The sequence below is a fragment of the Pezoporus wallicus genome, unplaced genomic scaffold (assembly GCF_028554395.1).
Source record: "Pezoporus wallicus isolate ANWC-B61680 ecotype Strahan unplaced genomic scaffold, APGP_CSIRO_Pwel_v1 contig_2492, whole genome shotgun sequence".
In the NCBI taxonomy this organism is placed as follows: domain Eukaryota; kingdom Metazoa; phylum Chordata; class Aves; order Psittaciformes; family Psittacidae; genus Pezoporus; species Pezoporus wallicus.
Window position 1 is genome coordinate 2,198,261 of NW_026637796.1, and position 19,071 is coordinate 2,217,331.

The window sequence follows — 19,071 nt, forward strand, 5'->3', positions numbered from 1 at the left end:
TGCTCACTTACCATTTTTTATTTATTTATTTTTAGGTAATATCTTGGGGCATTTCCATTAAAAAAGAGCACCACTAGCTTGGGTGAATATAGTGATATTAAAAAGCACAGCAAGCCAGCTGTGCCCAGCATGCCTGAGGTAAGAAATCTCTTACCTTTTGATGAGCTGAAAGAGTCCTAAGAGGATTATGAAACACAGCCAGTTTTAGTTCTTCATTTTTAAAGGTAAGTAATTTTCCATTTAGGAAGTTTTTACTTATGCTCTGTACATTCCCCCCTGGACACAATCTCTCAGTTACTCCGAGAGGTAACCCAGCAGAACACAGGAACAGCTGCAGCCAGCAGACTGCTGCCCTGCTCTGTCAATCAAACACGGATACTGGTTTATTTTTATTATTATTTTAAAAAATAATCTGCTATATTTACTCCATTTGTGAAATAATAAGTTGTTTAATCCAAGAAAAAAAGCTCTGAGAACTTGTACCAGTAGCTTTTGGAATCTGGAAGGAGGGAGGAAATGAAAAAGGCCTTTGAGTGGAAACCCCTTGCATAGTCACTACAGGAGAAATACAAGACTGGGAACCCATCAGGGAAAGAAAAAAAAAAAAGAAAAATAGAACAGCTTTGACATAATGCAAGGGGGAAGAGCCTGCCCGCTTGCTGAACAGTTCCCTCAAACAATGTTAATATTCTCTGCAATTTTCTCAGAGCTGTAAGGAGGCTCAATGCTCCTCAAACACCCTGAACAAAGCACAGCAGTTCTAGGTGTCACAATACATAAATGAGTCCAAGATAATGATTCCTGTGAGCTGGCTCTTGCTTATGTATCTATTAAAACTCCAGTAGAGCCACTATGAAAAAGAAATATTCTGATTATTCACTTTTATTTCAACTGTCAAACCCACAACAGCCAAGAAGTTTTTGTAGCCCTACAGCCAGCCACAACACATTCACTTGATAATCACTGCTTAAAGGATTTAGGAAGAGCAGCTTTCAAGTAATTTAGCTATCGGGTTTCAGTGAACAGTATTAGATACATTTTGTATTTGAGAATAAAACACTGAGATAGAATACTAGCCTGGAAGACAAATGGAGGCCACAGTAGGTGAAACCACATAACAAAACTTGCATCAGACCAGAACAGTATTCCTTTTACAAAAGGATACACCTATTTTAATTCTACCAGCAAATGGTAGCTGCTTTGCAAAGAAACTGGCATAACAAGTATTTACAAATCTAAACATGATCAAAATCCACAGCTGCAAAGAATTTCAGCATCAAGCATATACTGTGGAGAAAAGATTTCATTAAACTCATTAAAAATCATTTAAAGATAATACTTCACAAACTGATTAACACCTCCTGCCAACATGCAGACTACCTCAACTATGCTCAACAGAAAATCGTTATCATGGGATAGGTGAGTAGCAAACGGCCTTCTTTTACTATACAAACACATTAAAGTCTTTGTATTCACCGTACATAAATGAGTATTTTATCAGTTTATTGACTCTAAGAAATCCTACTAAGTCCCATAGGCCCCAATTCTGTCCTCCAACTCCCACTGACCTCACTGAAAAACACAGCTATGCACTGGAATTTGAGACTTACATTTCAACACTGTAACAGAGCAGCATTATTCAGTTAAGAGCATTACAAGTCAACGAAGTAGCACTTCAGAAACAGAGCTTGTTACTAACAGATTTGGCAAGACAGACTGTGGAACTAAATATATTTTCTAGAACACAGCCATCAGAGTATTTTGGAATTTCATTTGTCCCATTTACCTTTGAATGCCTGTGAAATCAATTAAATATGAAATTATCAAGGTTAGGCAGATGTTCCTTGAATTTGTTTACTTTCTAATTAATCTATCATTTTATTCAAACCATTGTTCTACTTATGCATGCAGGAATCTTAAACATGGTGACATGGCGATTTCTCAGTTCAAATAACTAAACCAGCATATACTGAAGAACACTGAGCAATTAATTTTAACAATACTAACCATTTATATGGCTTAGGAAGTTTTAGGAAGCTACTCAGAATAAAGTCTTCTCTATCACAATACTGAAATCCTTCAAACAAGAAAGGATGGAGGTAGCCACAATTTTGCTCTATTCCAAAGGACCAGAGGCCTTGACAAGCACTTTAACAATGCTCAAGTAATTTTCATTTACCATTCCATGATTAAGAATCAAAACTCAGAAAAAGCACCATTAGAAAATGAAGGGATCACTACATTAAGAATTACAGAATTAAGCCTTCTCCTATAATACATTAAGAATTAAGAAATATGCCTCCTCTTTGCCAAGTTCAGTGACATTCTTTTCTTAGTGCTTCCAAGTGAAGAAAGTGCTTCAAAGGAAGAGTTTAAAAATACATACATGGCATAATATTGGTGCTCCCTGTGCTAGCCAGTTCAAATATACAGAAGGCAAGTTCTTGCTCCATTACTCCTATTTTGTCTACATCTCAGTGAAAGAAGATTAATGTCTTTTGTGGTTTAGTTTCCCTTCCCCTTGCACCCATCAGGCAGAACTGAAACACTGAAACACAGATTAAGTTTTCTGTGCAAGACCTAGCTTTCAAAGACTACAAGAACACAAGTCAAATCCTCTCACCTGTTCTTCCTTTCCAAATCCCAATACTTTTGACAAGAAAAAAAAAAAAAAATCAGGTGAAGCTCATGATTTTAGGTCTTTGTTGCATTTTGGTATTTTGAGCTTGATCAGCCACTGAAAAGGCCAGAAACTTTCCTCTTAAAAGCTATTAACTGCTTCATTCTTAAAGCAGCAGTTTTGGTTTAAGACTGAATTTTGTGAGACTGTTTCAAGTCACAATGTTTGGCAATTCTGAAAAGACAACAGAAGACCTGCTCCAGGGCTGGAAATCAAAATGTCTCCTGAATTCCAATCCTTTGCTACGTAAGCAAGGTAATCCATTCTTCTCCACAGAAAACACTAATTAGGGAATGTATTAAAGTAACATGAAGATAATAAGAAAATGTGAAAGAAAAAAAAAGTCATTACTTCAGTTTTAATTCAGAATCTGATAAATAAGCTAAATAAGCGTGACTTCTGCTACAGACTGCCGTTCTCAAAACTTCTAGGGAAAAAATGTTAGATAAGTGTTGGTTTTGAGAAATGTGATGTTTAGGGGCTTCAATATGGAAAGATTAGCCTTGGTGGTACATGCTAAAAGTCACAAACCTTGATACTATGAGTAAATCATATAGACAGTGCATAAAGGAGTACCAAAAGATGGGAGAAAAAAACCCCAAACCAAACTCTGAGCTTAAAAACTTTGAATAAATTCTTCCTAGGAGAGTATTAATGACAGTGAGAGGGAGTTCCATGTTAACCACCTCTGCTTCCAGAAATAAAGGATTTTGCCTCACCATATGCAATAAAAATAAAAAAATCCCAGCACACAACCCAACCAGACAACTTCATGCCCATTCACCCTCAGCTCATTCATGCCCATCTCGTTTAGAGTTCAGTCTCTCAGGAAACTTGCACAGCTAATGAGTCGTTAATCTCCAGTATAATTGCAGGTTGGTATGAATAACTAGGTGCAGGCACTGGCTTTACTGATAGGAAAATTATACCATGTACCACAGCACTTATGTTGAAAGATTCTACTGCCTCAAAGAATATCAAGTGCTCCGAGACTGTAAGAAAAGATACGCTGTTCCAGAAATGAAAAATACAACATGATCATTATTTCATTTTAGTAATTTACACTACCCTGTGCCACATGATTCACATAATCTTCTCACTCTGTAGAAGATGAATACATCAGATGTGTAACCTGCAAGACCTCAACTCAAGCTTTCTGCTCTTTCAAACCCAACTGACTTCTGCTTGGCCAATAGCAGTCTTGATGAAATTGTTGACTTTACAAACATTTGAACATTAGGTATTATCTGTATTAGGTATTATTTGAACATCAGGTATTATCTGTTGAGGAATTACAGTCCTATTCTTTTACAGCAGACATGGAGGAAAATAACAAAGCTTATTCCATTCATGTCAGGCATCATGTCTATGATACAACTGGTGCATATAATCTTCAAACCAGACAAAATGTATTACTGGAAAAACAAATGAACAATGAGTTCAGCTGTTACAGGTTGGACACTTACAGGTCTACTCCACAGATGTGGGCCATTAACACTCTTTCAGTAATATTAATCAAAAGTCAGCAACTAAAAAGCAAATAGTTTACAGAGGTGCAAATCATCAATATTATCAACAATGAGACAGATGAGCACAGTCTTTTTTTCTCCCTTTCCAACTGCTGACCTGTTACCTTTTACACTCCCAGACTTACTTCATGCATTGTTTTAGCTCTATCAGAACTAATTTTTATTTGGAAGTAGAAGTCAAGAGTGAAGATAAGCACTTGGGGTTTTTTTCTGCATACACTTCGGGAGGCTGAAAGGACAAAATTTAGGAGGCAACAGATAGATCTTTCCCATAGCCAAAAATTTTAAGACCTACAAACCCACCCAAAACAATGAAACATTCACCATAATCCTCGTATAGAATTTTTTGGAAGAGCTCTCTATGCTTATAATATCTACTTGGTGCTTTCCAAATTACCAATCTTTTCATTTGTATCTTTTCAACTTACACTACTGTACTGAAATATTGTAAGCTTTAAGGACATCTCAAATTACAAATGCAAAGCGAAAAGCAACATGATCTGTTGCTGCCCATCTAGGACACCAGTGTATCTGATTCTGCACATTTGAATCCGTATGGAATCTTACCATTGATCTTTCAGAATATCCAAACAAATGGCCCCAGTGACTGAGCTAATGTTAGGATGCCATATTTTGGTGATAAACCGCACCTAGAAGATAATTTTTAAAAACAAAACCAGTTATTAAATGGCATATATTAAATAAACATTTTAAACAATATGAAGAAATACTAATTTAGGAAATATCAAGCTAAAACCAGAACTTAAGACGTGATACCACTTATTTCAGGAGGATTCAAGTCTGCAAAGCCATTTGTTAGACAGAACCCTGCTTTACTCAAAACCAGAACTCAACTGAGGACACCAAACTCATCCCTAACTGCCTTCCCATATGCTGTCATGTGTGCATATCCCTGCATCACACAAAGCCCAATTCCTTGGTGGGTGCTACTACTTCTACAACCATCCAGTCTCATTACCTATATAGACAAAGCTCTTCAAGAAACCAGAATTTAACTAGATTACAATTATTTTTAACTGTTGACAGAATCTAGTCCCAGCATGCATTCACTGATCCTGTCCATGTTTGTACACTAAAATAAAGTGCATTCATGCTCACAAAGCACTAATAAAATCAGTTTGGGCTGGGTTTTTTTTTCATTTATTTGGGGGTCTATTTGTTTGTTTGGGTTATGGTAGTTTATTTTTTAAAGATGCTAGGAAAGTTAAAAGCAACATTTACTTCTGAAAGTCTCAACACCCAAAGCTGTCCTCTGAAAAGATTATATATACGCCTTTAGAAATTTCTCCTTCATTTTCTTCAAACCCCTTATTTCAGGTTGCACTTTAACTATCGTCTTCTAGTGACTCTGACCTGTCTCTTTCTCATCTCTACCTCCTCACTCCAAATTCTTTTTATATGTACCTTTCAACTTTTGCCCCTGACCTGCAAGCAAATCAGTGCAGAGAACATGTTATTTTTCAGACACTACAGCAAAAGACTATACATACAGGACTACAGAAATATCAGTACAATCATGGTGTATAAATAGGTAAGACCATAACAGTTTTGCTTTCTAGGACAGAAAATAAGAGATCATGTCAGCTGAGCCACTTATTCACTAGCTCAACTCTCTAAACCACTTTGAAAATGTAAAAAGCCATGTAAATACCAGGTAATTTCCCACAATGAATGACTGCAAACAGTGGCTGTCAAAGCACATTCTGAACAAGATAAAAAAATCTTTTAGATGAAAGGCAGGGCCAGACCCAAGCAAAAAGGCCTCCCATTCAAGACTACAGATTCCAGAATAAGCCCTACTATGCTACAGTGTGCTGAGCTTCTAACAGCTCCCTATAAACTTTGGAAATGGAAGCCAGCAAGCCCTAAAGCAGCAATTTAAAACCATGGTACATAGACCCATCTTTCAGTGTCTACGACCCATTTCAGCTCTCCTTTAGCTCTCTACAGAACACATGCAGATGAAAAGAACTGAAACCAACACACATTTCATTAAGATTTTCTGTGTCCTTCACTCCAGCCTCAAGGAAATCATTCAAAGGACAAAAGCCAAGGAGCTACAAGCACCTCTCCCTTCCTCCTTTATCCCCAGTTCCCTCCCAGTATTACACATCAAGGTGAAAAATTATCAAGATCTAGGACACATTCTTAGTTCAAAGACACCTTTCAGGCAAACAGAAAACCAATCAAGAAGCTGAGTCAGACAACTCAGGAGTCTGCCAATGTATCAGAAGCCACTGAAAAAAGGACTAAATCAGGGCACAGAAATGCACAGTTACAGCTGCACATGCGCTTATTCAGATTGATCCATTTAGGAGGGAAGTGGAATCACAAATTTAAAGTACTAGAAAGATATAGTAAAGTTGAAAGGGCAGGAAGTCGCAAAAAAGTATGAGTTACTTTACCACACTTATCTCTGTCTCTCATCCATGTGCATGTTTTATGCACTCCCTCAGTAAAGTTGCAGTAAGACCACTGTATTTCTCTATTGGGTCTTCAAGTCACACAACCGCACACCTCACTATTTAATTATTACTAGAAAATGGATAGGTTAGATCCAAGACTCTACTAAATATACCTTATGGAGTCCAAGAAATTAAAAGAACCAATAATTATTTATTACAGCATTTCTTTGATGATGGGAGTGACAGGAGAGAGGGGGAGAAGGAGGGATAGCCATACTCTCTACATCAAGTAAAACTATATGAAAACTAAGAAATTACACGAGGGTCAATAAGGCACAAGTTCCTCCCCAGAATTTGCCAGTTTGTACTTTAAGGAATAACTAGAGCATATTTCTGATTGGATATAGTTATGCATCCTGAATTATTTCTACCTAAATATAGCAGGTCCAGTGGCTGTCTAGAGAGAATTAAAAAAAAGAGATGGGTAATACAAAGAGACTACATACACAAGCAAAGAAATAAGAATGCTCAAAACCAACTTGTTAGCTGAATTACATAACCAAAAAACTGTTTACAGTACCTTAGGAGGATTAAATGGATACGTTTCTGGAATTTTTATCTCTAATTGATACCTTCCACCTGCAAAAGAACAAGTTGGAAATCAAAACAAAAGAACATGACAATAAAGCTTACATTTCTAAATGGACAGGTTTTCAACAGATACGTTAGCTATAAGATAGTTCTAAATTCCACATATTTTATTAAAAAATGCATTTAAGTCAATATAAGAAATATTTGCTTATGCAAATCAGAATCTGTATTTCCTATGTATGTTTAATGTGTATATTCTCCTGTAGCTTCTAATCTCCAATGTTGTAATTTCCATGCTCTATTTTAGTAATATACCAAAATATCAACCAAGTATCCCCCAAACAGATACAACAATAGGCCACAGGAACATGCAGCCTGAACATGAGATTACATTATTTTGCCTGTTTTCTGATACCTTATGCCAATAAATCTTCTTCAAATTACACCTGCAATCACAGTTGAAAATAACTATTTCATTTTAAGCTTTCTGGAACTCTAGAATGTTTAACTAAGTCAGTTAAGAAAAGATCCCACAATGTGGGAGGAAAAAAGCAACAACAATAAAACCAACCAAACAGAGCTACCAATATTACTTCCACTATGTTCTATTATTATTGTCTGAACTAGCTACTTCTGTTCCAATTCTGTAAACGCTTTGATACACTAGTACTAACAATACAGCTTGCAGGGTTATAGCATTCAATAAAGGATAGCATGAGCTTGGCAGACAGAACCATGCTCTACTACCCTTCCCTGAACATTTCTGTTTTCTCTCCATTATCATATCATTACCTTTGTCTATTTCAATCATAATTTTGTTAACGTTCAAGTTTACTATCAATACCTCCATTTTACACAGTAATCTCAGTCTGTCTGCCCACTGAAGATCATTTGCCAGGCAGCAGTTTAATGACAAAAAGAACACAGGGTAACAAAACATACACACCAATTTAGACATTTATTTTTTATAAAAACTGAAAGTATTTCTCCTCATTTGCTATTCTTTCAGAAAGAAACCTTTTAATATGCTTTGTTACAATCCATACATTTCCTTGAATGAAAATTGAAGTATCTGCAAACTATTTCCTCTGGGATTTCAAGAGTGATTTATTCTTTTGCAAATCACTGTATTCAAAACCAGCTCTCAAGCAGTCTCAATACAGGCTGCAAGATTCGCATGCAAGGAAAAGAAACCCTCAAAGGAATACTCTGAACAGTTATAGTCTATTTCACCTTTTTATCCATGCCAAAATACAGTTCAGCAGCTAACACCACCTCTCACTTTTAAGACGTAATTCAGTCTAATATATTACACCTGAAACTGATTAATATCACTTTGGTATTTTTACACTACATTCTACAGCTGGTTTTCCTCAATACTACAGCATCTTGAGATTATGTAACAAAATACAACAGAAGAAATCCCAATAAATACAAAATTATCATAGTTAAGATCCAAGTTGATCACTTTTCTGCTTAGAGGACAGCACAGGTGAAATATTTTTGTAGGCCTATATATCAACAATGGACCTTGAGTAAGTTTGCTTTTCTTTTTGCCTATATTGAAGCATAATTCACCAACAATTTTTCCTAAGAAACAGAGCTATTACACTGTTCCTGAATTGAAAAAATCTCCAGTCCCTGTATGATTTTACTGCTAACACCGTTCTGTAACGTATTATAAAACCTACATTTAGGTATTACCATTTCTTCTGCTTTCCATTAAAAATCGCCTTTAAAGGACAGACAGTTACAACTTTCTGCACAACAGGCTATTCAGCCACCAAATTTTTTCCACCTGCAATGTACAAGTCCAAAAGATTTTAAAATTGCAGGGACTAATGAGTTAGTAGTATTATTTTTACAATACTGTTGCCATCCAGTGAAGTTTACAGTTAAAAATACAGGCTTGAAGATTTAGACTGAACAAATCTGGATATTAATTTCCTTAATACATTCAGAAACCAACTGAGTTACATGCTACCTTCTGCATGCCAATATTTCTGCAGAATTTTTTTAAAAAGGAGTATGCATACGTGTGGCTCTTCCATACCTATTCAATACTTGAGATTGAATTAAACAGTAACGGCAGAACATTCCTTCTGTAATTCTACTGGAGCATACATCTCACAATAGAGTTAGGGTATTTCTTCAAGAAAAACAGTTAAAACTTGCTCTATTATAAATTTTGCAGTTCCTGTGGCTCACATGCAAGCTTGGCTTGACATTAATACTGTGGTTATACAGGGTTCAAAAAGCAAATCATAAAAATCTATCTATTGAAAAGCTCCTGAATCACGTAAAGCCCAGCAGCCATTAATCTAGACTTTCAAAGGTCCTCACTCCAAACATATATATTTTAATGTGGGATGCAAACATGTTTCAATTGAAGTTGTCTTGCAATATTCTGATAATTGATCAATGAGTTGACACAAATGACAGAAAAATAAAAGCTGCGCTATCTGTCAACAACTGATGGCATTCTTTTACTCAGTCATATTTAGCCAATGTCCAGACACCACCTATAAAAGAACTTTTTAACAGCAGCTTGCTTTCAGATACCTTACTAACTGTGGTTAGTAATGGTCCTAGAGTTCCCTCCCGTATCGCAGAATTGTCTGACCTGTACTACCACATTAATTAGCTTTCCTTCATAAAGCACTTCTTGCTGTGTCATTGTTTAGACTCCAGATGACAGGGATCAGCCAGTAATATGCAGCATGTATTACTGCTTTAGTTATAAAATTTAAACTGCACACACTGGCAAGCCCTTCATAATTACATCAGGGAATAAAGGCATAAAGTTATGTTAGAGAAATATTAATGTTCCAATGTAAATTATTCAAGTATCAGGAAACACCAGAGACTGGGCTGCCAGTAACTTCCAGTTTGCTCCTTGGTGCATACACCCTCCATATTAAAGTAAGAATACGATCACATTATTTTTCCATGAGATCCCTGACATAATCAGAATACATGATAGTTTTAGCCCCCCAAAAGGGCTATTTACTATATCCTCATCATGAAATGTCCTCACATGTAGGCAAGTATGCATGCCTGCATTTCAAGTCAACAAATTCCGCACTGAATGTGTAATGCTGATTTTCATTAGCAGGATATGCTGAATACGTGCATACACAGTGCTTGGCTTTTGAAATTTTGGTCTAGCTGAATTATCCAGCATCACACAGAACCCAGTTCTGCAGACAGGCATTCACATCTTTTTTTTACCCTCTTCATGAACTTTTGTGACACATGAATATATCTGTCATTTCAAATAACTCTCAATACATGCTCCAAAAATAAAAATCCATTTTATTATCTGACGTAATGCTGACCTGGAAGGGAAAAAAAACTGGCAAGCCATGACAAACCAACTCATCCAAGGAGGATTAACTCTGAATGGAAAAAAACTGAACACCAAACCCCCCAAAACAACACCCTCCCCACACCATTCAGATGTTTCCTAGTATCCAAGTACTTAATTTTGCAACATCTTAACATGTAAAACTAAGTCTTATATATGCAAGACCAACTATATCTGCAACAGAACCATAACACTAATACAGAATAGTCCACTTTCAAATAGGTCACAAGCACGACCACGTATTTTAGGTACACAGCATACTTTTACATTGATGGCATATGTTATAACCAGAATAAATTATCATCTTTCAGGACAACATTTTCAGTCAACTAAATACTAGCAGCTGATAAGATGAGGATAGAGAGAGTAGAAAGATGGGGGGGAGGGAGGGAACTGCCATTGTACATTAGAGAGCAGAGGAACACTGGGACATAAGTTCTGGAGGGGAGCATCCTTACCATTACAGATGCTCCTGCTTTTCTGTTCTCTCCCTTCCAGGCTCATTTCCTTTCTCCACAACTTCTAACACCTACCCCAACCCCACTCGCTCAGCCTCTGTTAGGCTGTTCCTCATCCTTTATCTGCTGTAGGTCTCAGCAGGGAAGACTGGGTAGCAAGCACTGGAGAGACTCTCTGCTCCCAAGTCCAATGCTAGTGCATCAGCAACTAGCCTGGAGAAGAACTCACAAGGGCTGTCCTCCTGAGTGAAGATGCAACAAGCAGACTTTGATCAGTAGCCACCCAACACATATACACACCTATAGGCACAGGTCTGGTTTCTGGACAATACTCAAGTCCCACTCTTAACTCCAAGGCATGGAGAAACGAGAGGCAATGAAAACTTGGCAAACTGTTTCAATTTCCAAGAAAACAATCTATTTGCCTGTAACATTCCTTGAGACTTTTTTTTTTTTAACAGGAAGTTCAAATTCAGGTTGAAATATATACCTCGCATGGAAATTCTCAATAAAACATCATTTAAAGTAAACAAAAAAAAAACCAACAAAAAAAAAACCAACAAAAAAAAAAAGAGAGAAAATTTAAAGTCAAGGATTCTCATTAAGGACCCTGAATAAAAGGTGTGCCTGCCAGCTCCATTATATATTATATACAAACAGAAAGTTTACAGGTACCAGCATTACTGAGTAATTTGGTACCTTAACGAAGTATACTATATTAGCTACTGGTTAAAACTTTTTGTTATTTTGCTTTTTTTCAGACTGAAGAGATGCATCATACCAGCTTTAATAAACAAGAAAGTCAGTAAAGTGCAATTTTTGAAAACATGAAGTTCTACTTTAGAGTCCCGACTCCAGTATAAATTACATATTGGGACCCATGGATGTACGAGATAAATCCCAAATGCAACTTGCAGTGGCATCTCTCCTTGAGATAGAAAAATGCAGCATGTTTTTGAACAACCACTACATTAGATCACAGAAATACATGTACAATTACATTACATTCTGAAGCTCAGTTTCTTGATGCTTCATGGCTAAGAATAGTTACATCAAGACGGTAAACAAAGAACTAAAAGTCAGAATTATACCAGTGACACTGCACAACTTATACCTGTAAATTAACCTTTGATATAGGATAGTCTATCCTCCTGTAGAACAGATCTGTCCTCAGGCAAGACAGAAGTTGAAGCTTAAAAATCTTTTTTTTTAATCAGACTATGTTAAAACACGCACCTCTACATTTTTATGTCATAAATTAATTTTAAAAATAAAGCATCTCAAGACACAGGATTTGAAGTGTACAATGATTGCATACACAAAAACATTACTTGCCTTCATATGGTGTGTCCGGAGGTCCTGCTATTTCTCCTCTTAATTCTGTAAAATTCTCATCTACAAGATCTACTTTAATTTGATTTTTGCTCGTCTTAAAAATAAACAGAGAAACAAAGAATCATAAGTAAGCATTTTACATACAGATTTCCCCCAAAATATGGTATTTAAAATTTTCAGAATAGTATTTTTAAAAAAATATGTAAAAAATTTAAATTTTAAAAATATAGTAACCTAAATAGCTATCTTCCAGTTCAAAATTTACTTCATTAAAAATAGACTATTTGTGGAGCAGTAGAAATTTCAGTATTATTTATACTATCACTACAGTAAGCAAAGCAACCTAATGATACAGTATCTACAATCATAGTTTTAAATCCATTGCATTTTAAGACAACTGTGATCTTTCCAATCAGATATTAATTCTACACATCTTAAACTGTAACATTAAACTGACCAAGTTACACATGGGCTTTTTTTGTTTAGAGCAATTTTATTAATAATTGACATGATTATCACTTTCACTGGAATACAGAAAGATTTCCCCAAATGGAGTGTTGATATTTTTAAACAATACAATGATCTAAACAGAATACTGCAGTCTTGCTCAAGATCATGTTTATCTTTAATATTTCGGGGTAAGGTACAATTTATTTATACACTTGCATTTCATTGTCACCTCCTCAACATTTTCACACCCCTTGCCTACAAAATAAAAACACTGTGTTTTGATACTGAAAAAAACCATATGCTTTCCAGAAACTGACTCTCAGAAGTGTTTAGCCAGAGCTACTCATTCCATTGAATCTGCTTTCCAGATCCAGTGAGCAGCATTTGTGGAATTCATACAAATCTTCCAGCCAGTAACATTTTTGCAGGGATGCAAAGCAGAATCACCTTTCATAAAGATATACCATGAAGTTTTTAGAGATAAGTAATTACTGATTTGTCCATTCTGTTGCTTCTGTGTAACACGCTGACTCCAATGCAGATTTCCTGAATCCACTGTTATTTTTTCCAAGAACTCAAGGCATCTTCCCAGATCCTTTAAAATTGTTCCAACTAGGTCTGCATCAAAAAAACCCCATGCAGTTGTGCTTCTCTCAGAGTAAACCCCATTGCTGACAGCTATGAGAAATCAGATAAAGCTGATGGCTGCCATCAACTGGTTCTTGGAGCTACCAACTATGTGAACCATCAAGGATGCAGAATTCACTGAACAGCTGTGAGATTACTTCTATTTCCTTCCTGTAAATATTCTATAGATTATGTCCTCCCAGCCAAAGAGGGGGCTCCTCTGACAAGAGATGCTCACAGATACAAAGAAGAATAAAAATTTAAGTTTCACCATGTAAAAGATCCTAGTTAAAAGTTTCACTACATTAATCCAATGGCAATTTGGGGGCTTTTTACATCTGTAGTTACACACACTTTTTTTTTTAAACTTGGGTAAAAAGCCTTCAACCCCCACAAAAGAGGCAGCACTTGCAACTGCACAGCTGAGTCTTAAGTACTGCACGTCAAAAAACAGATTCCAACCATGCTGCAAATGAAGAATGCACCATGCACCTCCAAAATCAAAAGCCAGTTAAATATTAAATGTAATAGTCGTTTTACCAATTTGTATCTATAAACTATTTTTTTTGTTTTAAGCTCAGCATCAGATCTTGTGTTGTCTTTCATGAGATTAGGTAAGACATCAGAGAAAGGAAGTTAAAGGAAATGATGAAATTATGTCTCTAAACATATTCTAGATTCATTTTCTTTCCTGCTACTGTTCATGTAAGTTGCCTGACCAGAAAGTAACTGAACACTTTTCTTTCAAAGCTTTGTTTCTATAATACTGAGCAGCAGAAGGACAGACTGTCCCAGCAAGACAGCCCTCTCCAAGAGCCAGGCACTATAAGAAACTCCCTCTCTGAATTCAAACTCAATCACAGGCACTCACATTCCTCTTGCAAGCTTTCCAACCACTCTAAGTTTTTTGCTCTCACTATTCCAACTGGCAGCTCATTCCATAGCCTCACAATTGTTAAACCTATTCAGGTTCTCTTGCTCTCTGCCTGTCAACATCACCTGGCAAGCTTCAAGTTGAGAGCAGTCCTTGTTCTTTGCAAGAAAGCCTGTAACTTTCCATCTAGAGGACTGAAGCAATCGCAAAAGGGATAAATTTCAAAGATACAATTTATGGTTAACACACGCTGCAGCTTGCTTAATTTTCTACTTAGCATTTTACTTTTTCTCAGTGCCCTGCACACTGCTGTAACAGCTTGGATAGTTAATATTCAACCTTCATATTCAATTTCAATTAGTACCACACTCACTGTTTTCCACAACAAATCCTTTGTGACTTCATAAATCTGGTGAAAAACAAACAAACAAAACCCCTATTGCTACGCTCAGTTTCTTGCAAGAGTCAATGATCCTGGTTCTACCATTTGAGACAACTGATTTTATTACTGCAGCTATAGCTATCGCCCATACCCTTATTTGCTTTACCTTTAGGAAAAATGGCAGGCTGTATTACACTGTTTCAGTATAAGGACTAACTTAAATTCTACCATGCCTTCTATATAGCAAATGCAGTTTTTCATTTACATAACTCAAGAACCTTTTTCATGCTTTTCTGATTGACTTTTTGAGGTGCAACTCAGCTTGACCTTGCCAATTCCTGCATTTTCCCTCATCCCTGGAGCAGTAACTAATATTTAACTGTACTGAAGTGAGTATTCATCCAATTAAACCTGGAGTATTTTCCTACAATGTTTTCCCTTAATAAGGATCACATAGGATACAATTACTTAATTTTAGCAGCTCAAACAGATTAAATCCCTGGCCTTCACCATAATCATCTGATCTTTCTCTAAAATGTTATTATCAACACAGTTTTCCAGAAGTGTGTCTGACACCAATGATCTCGGCACAGAATTTATGAATCAACTTGTGATCTCACACAACAAGTTGATTTGCCAGAAGCAGCTCTTCCACAAAGACCTCATTATGCTTCCATACGAAGTCTAAAACAGCATCACCTCCTGTTGATTCATCAACAATTTGGTGACTAGATCACTGGGCTAGCAATTCCTGAAATATGAGCCATGCCATCAATAGCAGCATTTCTTTCCATAATCTCAGTTTAAATTCTCTAACAATATAATTTCTACCGGCATTTCTTTCCAACACGAAAACACTCCACCAACACCACAATCCTTTTCTAGGAACCTACAGGCCCAACACTACACCAGCAGAACTTCCCATCATCACACCTGAAAATTATTTTGATCAAGAGTGGAAAAAAAAAAGAGAAAGTAGTTTTAATGTAGCATATTACATAATGCATGATACCACTCCCTCATCTTTTTTCATTCGTATTCTAGTCAGCTCATGCAAAGCTGTTTTTTCCTTTTAAATGCACCCCTGCTTCACACTAGGGCTCTAGTCAAAAGATTCGTTGTCTTGTAGACCACCCCAGCTGCTGAGACTCTATGCATTGCTATAGTCATGCTTACCTGATTTTAGTCTGCCTTGTGGATATTAAACTAAAAGCATGAGACAGAAAAGTTGTGAAAGATTCATATAAGGCATTCTCATGCATTACAAAAGCTTTATGTCTAAAAAGACACCTAAAGGAATCAATCCTTCAAGAATCATCCTATGAGCATCTCCCAAAGACTGGACACTCAATCACATTTATTACAGTATTTATTACTGCTATTGAAGGATAATACATGCCTGCCTCCTCTTTAAAAAAGATAACCCAGAATTAGATTGTCTGGTGTTATGTCTGAGTATCTTCCTTGTACAGAACAATCTGGTCAAGCAGAAACTTTGAAGAGTAAATTCTGCCACTGTGAAGATTTCATCACATACATCTCCATTTCTACTAAAACACTTTTAGAGAGCAGCTCTGGTCCTTGTAATATTATTCTCAGTTGACAACAAGCTCTTCTTTTTATTCACCATAGTCTACAGGCCTTAACAAGGAGTTCTTCATTAGAGGGGCCTGCTTCTTTCAGCAGTTAATCTACCCCTCTTCCTGAGCCTTCCACACCACCTCTTCCTCTCTTCTCTAATCTGCCTTTTAAAAACTCTTTAATTTATGTGTTATTCATGGCCCATTATCCTCTTCATGAGGCCAGCAACTCCACTCTTAAAAATCAAAGTTTTCCTTCTGAAGATAAAAGAGCTAGAAGAAAGCCAGGACAAAACTACAACACATAGACATCACAGAAGCACATTAAGACAAGGTGATAAAAACTGCACTGTTCTAAACGTTTTTCCCACATACAAAATACTATTTATTACACTTACAAAAAAAATAAAAAAATAAAAAATAAAGAAAAATATATATTCCAAGTTCTTCTAGAACCAACTAGCTCTACTTCCCACTGACATTACCTTAACATTAGACCTTTGATCCCTGCATAACACAATTACTCCAAAGAAATGTTAACAGGCCAGATTCTCCACTATGCAACCATTAGCATACATACTACGTTTTAAACTGCTGTGATTAGAACAAATAAGGAAAAGAAATTACATTTATTAGCAGTATTAATAGCTTCAATTCTGCACATTACTTTCTTAAAATAGTGTCAAAATTAATTACTGCTTGTGTGTTCTATGTAGATGGTAAATAAAGATTTCTAAAAACAAAAAAACATGCAAACAAAAAAAACCCACACTACTTTTACCAGGATTAGATTTGGAGTTTAAAACTCAATGGTTACTTCTGAATAACTGTGCATTAAAAAATAAAAAAGATTAACCACGAAATCCCACTATTCCATGCAGCAATTCACTATCTCCTATCTGTGATTTCATAGGTCCTGCAACATGATTTTCTTCCGTTAGGAAGTGGAACATACTTTATACTGGATAAAGTACTACTATTTTCTGTTAACTTCCTTTGTTTTTACAGAAAATAATTAATAGAGAAGTCTAGAAAAGTAGGTATATTAAATCCCTCCCACAAACAAACAGAAAAACCCTAACCTGAAAAGACACACATATAAATGATCAATGATGTCTGTAAACAAACAAGTCTAGTCACAATAAAAGCAGCTAAGTATTAAAACTCTGTAACCATTTAGCACTTTAAGACCAGAAGCTCACACATTAAGGAAAAGTATTACAGAACACACATGCCAAGATTTCAACAAAGATTAAGGAATAACTTTGAAAAATTTCTCCAGAATTTCCTCAACCAAGGACAAAGCCCACCAGCTTGCGAGGGCATCCACTGAAAACAAACTGTTTTCTACAACTACTTGTATCCCAATTGTGCCGACAAAAAAAAAAAGTCCCTTTTAATTTATCTTTCAGACAGTTTTTTCAAATTATTTTTTGATTCCTCTATGCAGTAAATGGGCAATAAAGACTTCCTAATCTATCTAAAATCTAATAATTTAGATGCTTCTTTAACACAGCTATGATTTACAAATGCAAAGTAGGTACTTCTGAACATCCAAACATTTTATACTGATGCTATAAGGATCAGTATTTGATAAGCCAAATTAAGAAAGAAATACTTTACCCTACTCTGAAGCCATGCTAGCAAAATTGATCTATGGTACTATAAAGTTACTAGTTCCTCATAAAACTCCTCTTACCCTACCCCCCCATTTTATATTCAACCACAACCATTCTACTCTACACAAAAGTCTGGCATGAATATCTCTAAACAGAGTTATAGAAAAAGATCATCTGATTACTATCATAATGAAATCCATGCAACACTAGTTTTTCACAAAAGCCATGAGTATTCCAAGTCAACATAAATGTTGAGCAGAAAAGCGCAATCTTTCAGTAGCAGTTTATGCCACTAAAATTATCTAGATTAATAACCTAAAAACCAAACCCAAGTTCATTCTTATTCTACTTACCAACCCCTTGCAAATCTGTAGATTAATATTCAAAGTAGTGTTTTGCCATAATTGACATTTCTTATACACTTTTGCAACAATACCACTAACTCTTTCAACGTAGTCCAAATGATTGGGTTCTCCCCCCTTCACTGGTATACCAGAAAGAGGATCCCAAGAAAAGCTCACTTCTTAGGCTGCTGTCAACTACCAGCCTCTCCCTCTCATCTCCTTGGCCTTACAAACCAACACTCTACCGTCTTAATCTTCTGTTACTCCAGAGTAGTTCAAGTTAAGTATGTTGCATCTGCTTAGCTCACTCCTTTGCAAGAAATGGGCAAACAGCACAAAAGCTGGACATATCATCCTACTAGGAAGCAAAGTGAAGGATGCTGTCCTGCAGCAAAATGGGAATTTGGTAGTCACAAAGAGCTACAAAAGCAAGAGGGAATAGTTCAATACTTCCTGTTCCTTCAGACTCACTCAAGCTTAAAAGACAGAATCAAGTGCATTTCCAGAGGCCAAGCTTGTTGTTATTAAGAAGACAAGTAGAAATGTCACGTAATTACACCAGTCATGGCTATGAAGTATAGTATGTGCTGCACTACCAGTTGAGATCAGAAGATCACATCTGCATTCTCAGAAATCGCTCTTGCTGACCTACAAAGGACAGAGTAACTCTCATCTGTGAAACAATCAAATATTTGGGGCAGGGAAGCAGAAGAGAGAAAACAAGTCTGTCTGAAGCACATTAAAGAGCAGTTTTCCTAGATAAGAAATGGCCAATGTAAAGAAATGCATTTTCTCAAAACGCTCCTGTG

At 36.2% G+C, this 19,071-nt stretch overlaps 1 protein-coding gene across 4 annotated transcripts in view; it reads right to left on the reverse strand.

Annotated features, from left to right (window-relative positions):
* The window catches only part of UBE2K (ubiquitin conjugating enzyme E2 K), a 40,120-nt gene that overhangs the window by 10,340 nt on the left and 10,709 nt on the right, over positions 1 to 19,071 (reverse strand). The window contains exons 1-4 of one of the 4 annotated variants that reach the window (XM_057407566.1): positions 11,052 to 11,239; positions 10,458 to 10,564; positions 7,216 to 7,274; positions 4,777 to 4,859 (exon numbers count right to left, since the gene is read on the reverse strand). Coding sequence is in view for 2 of the 4 variants with exons in the window: in XM_057407564.1 (XP_057263547.1) it covers positions 4,777 to 4,859; positions 7,216 to 7,274; positions 12,387 to 12,480 (236 nt within the window). In the remaining 2 variants the exon portion in view is untranslated. Of the gene's footprint in view, positions 1 to 4,776; positions 4,860 to 7,215; positions 7,275 to 10,457; positions 10,565 to 11,051; positions 11,240 to 12,386; positions 12,481 to 19,071 lie in introns of those variants that run through there. The other 3 variants (XM_057407564.1, XM_057407565.1, XM_057407567.1) reach the window with 3 other exon arrangements.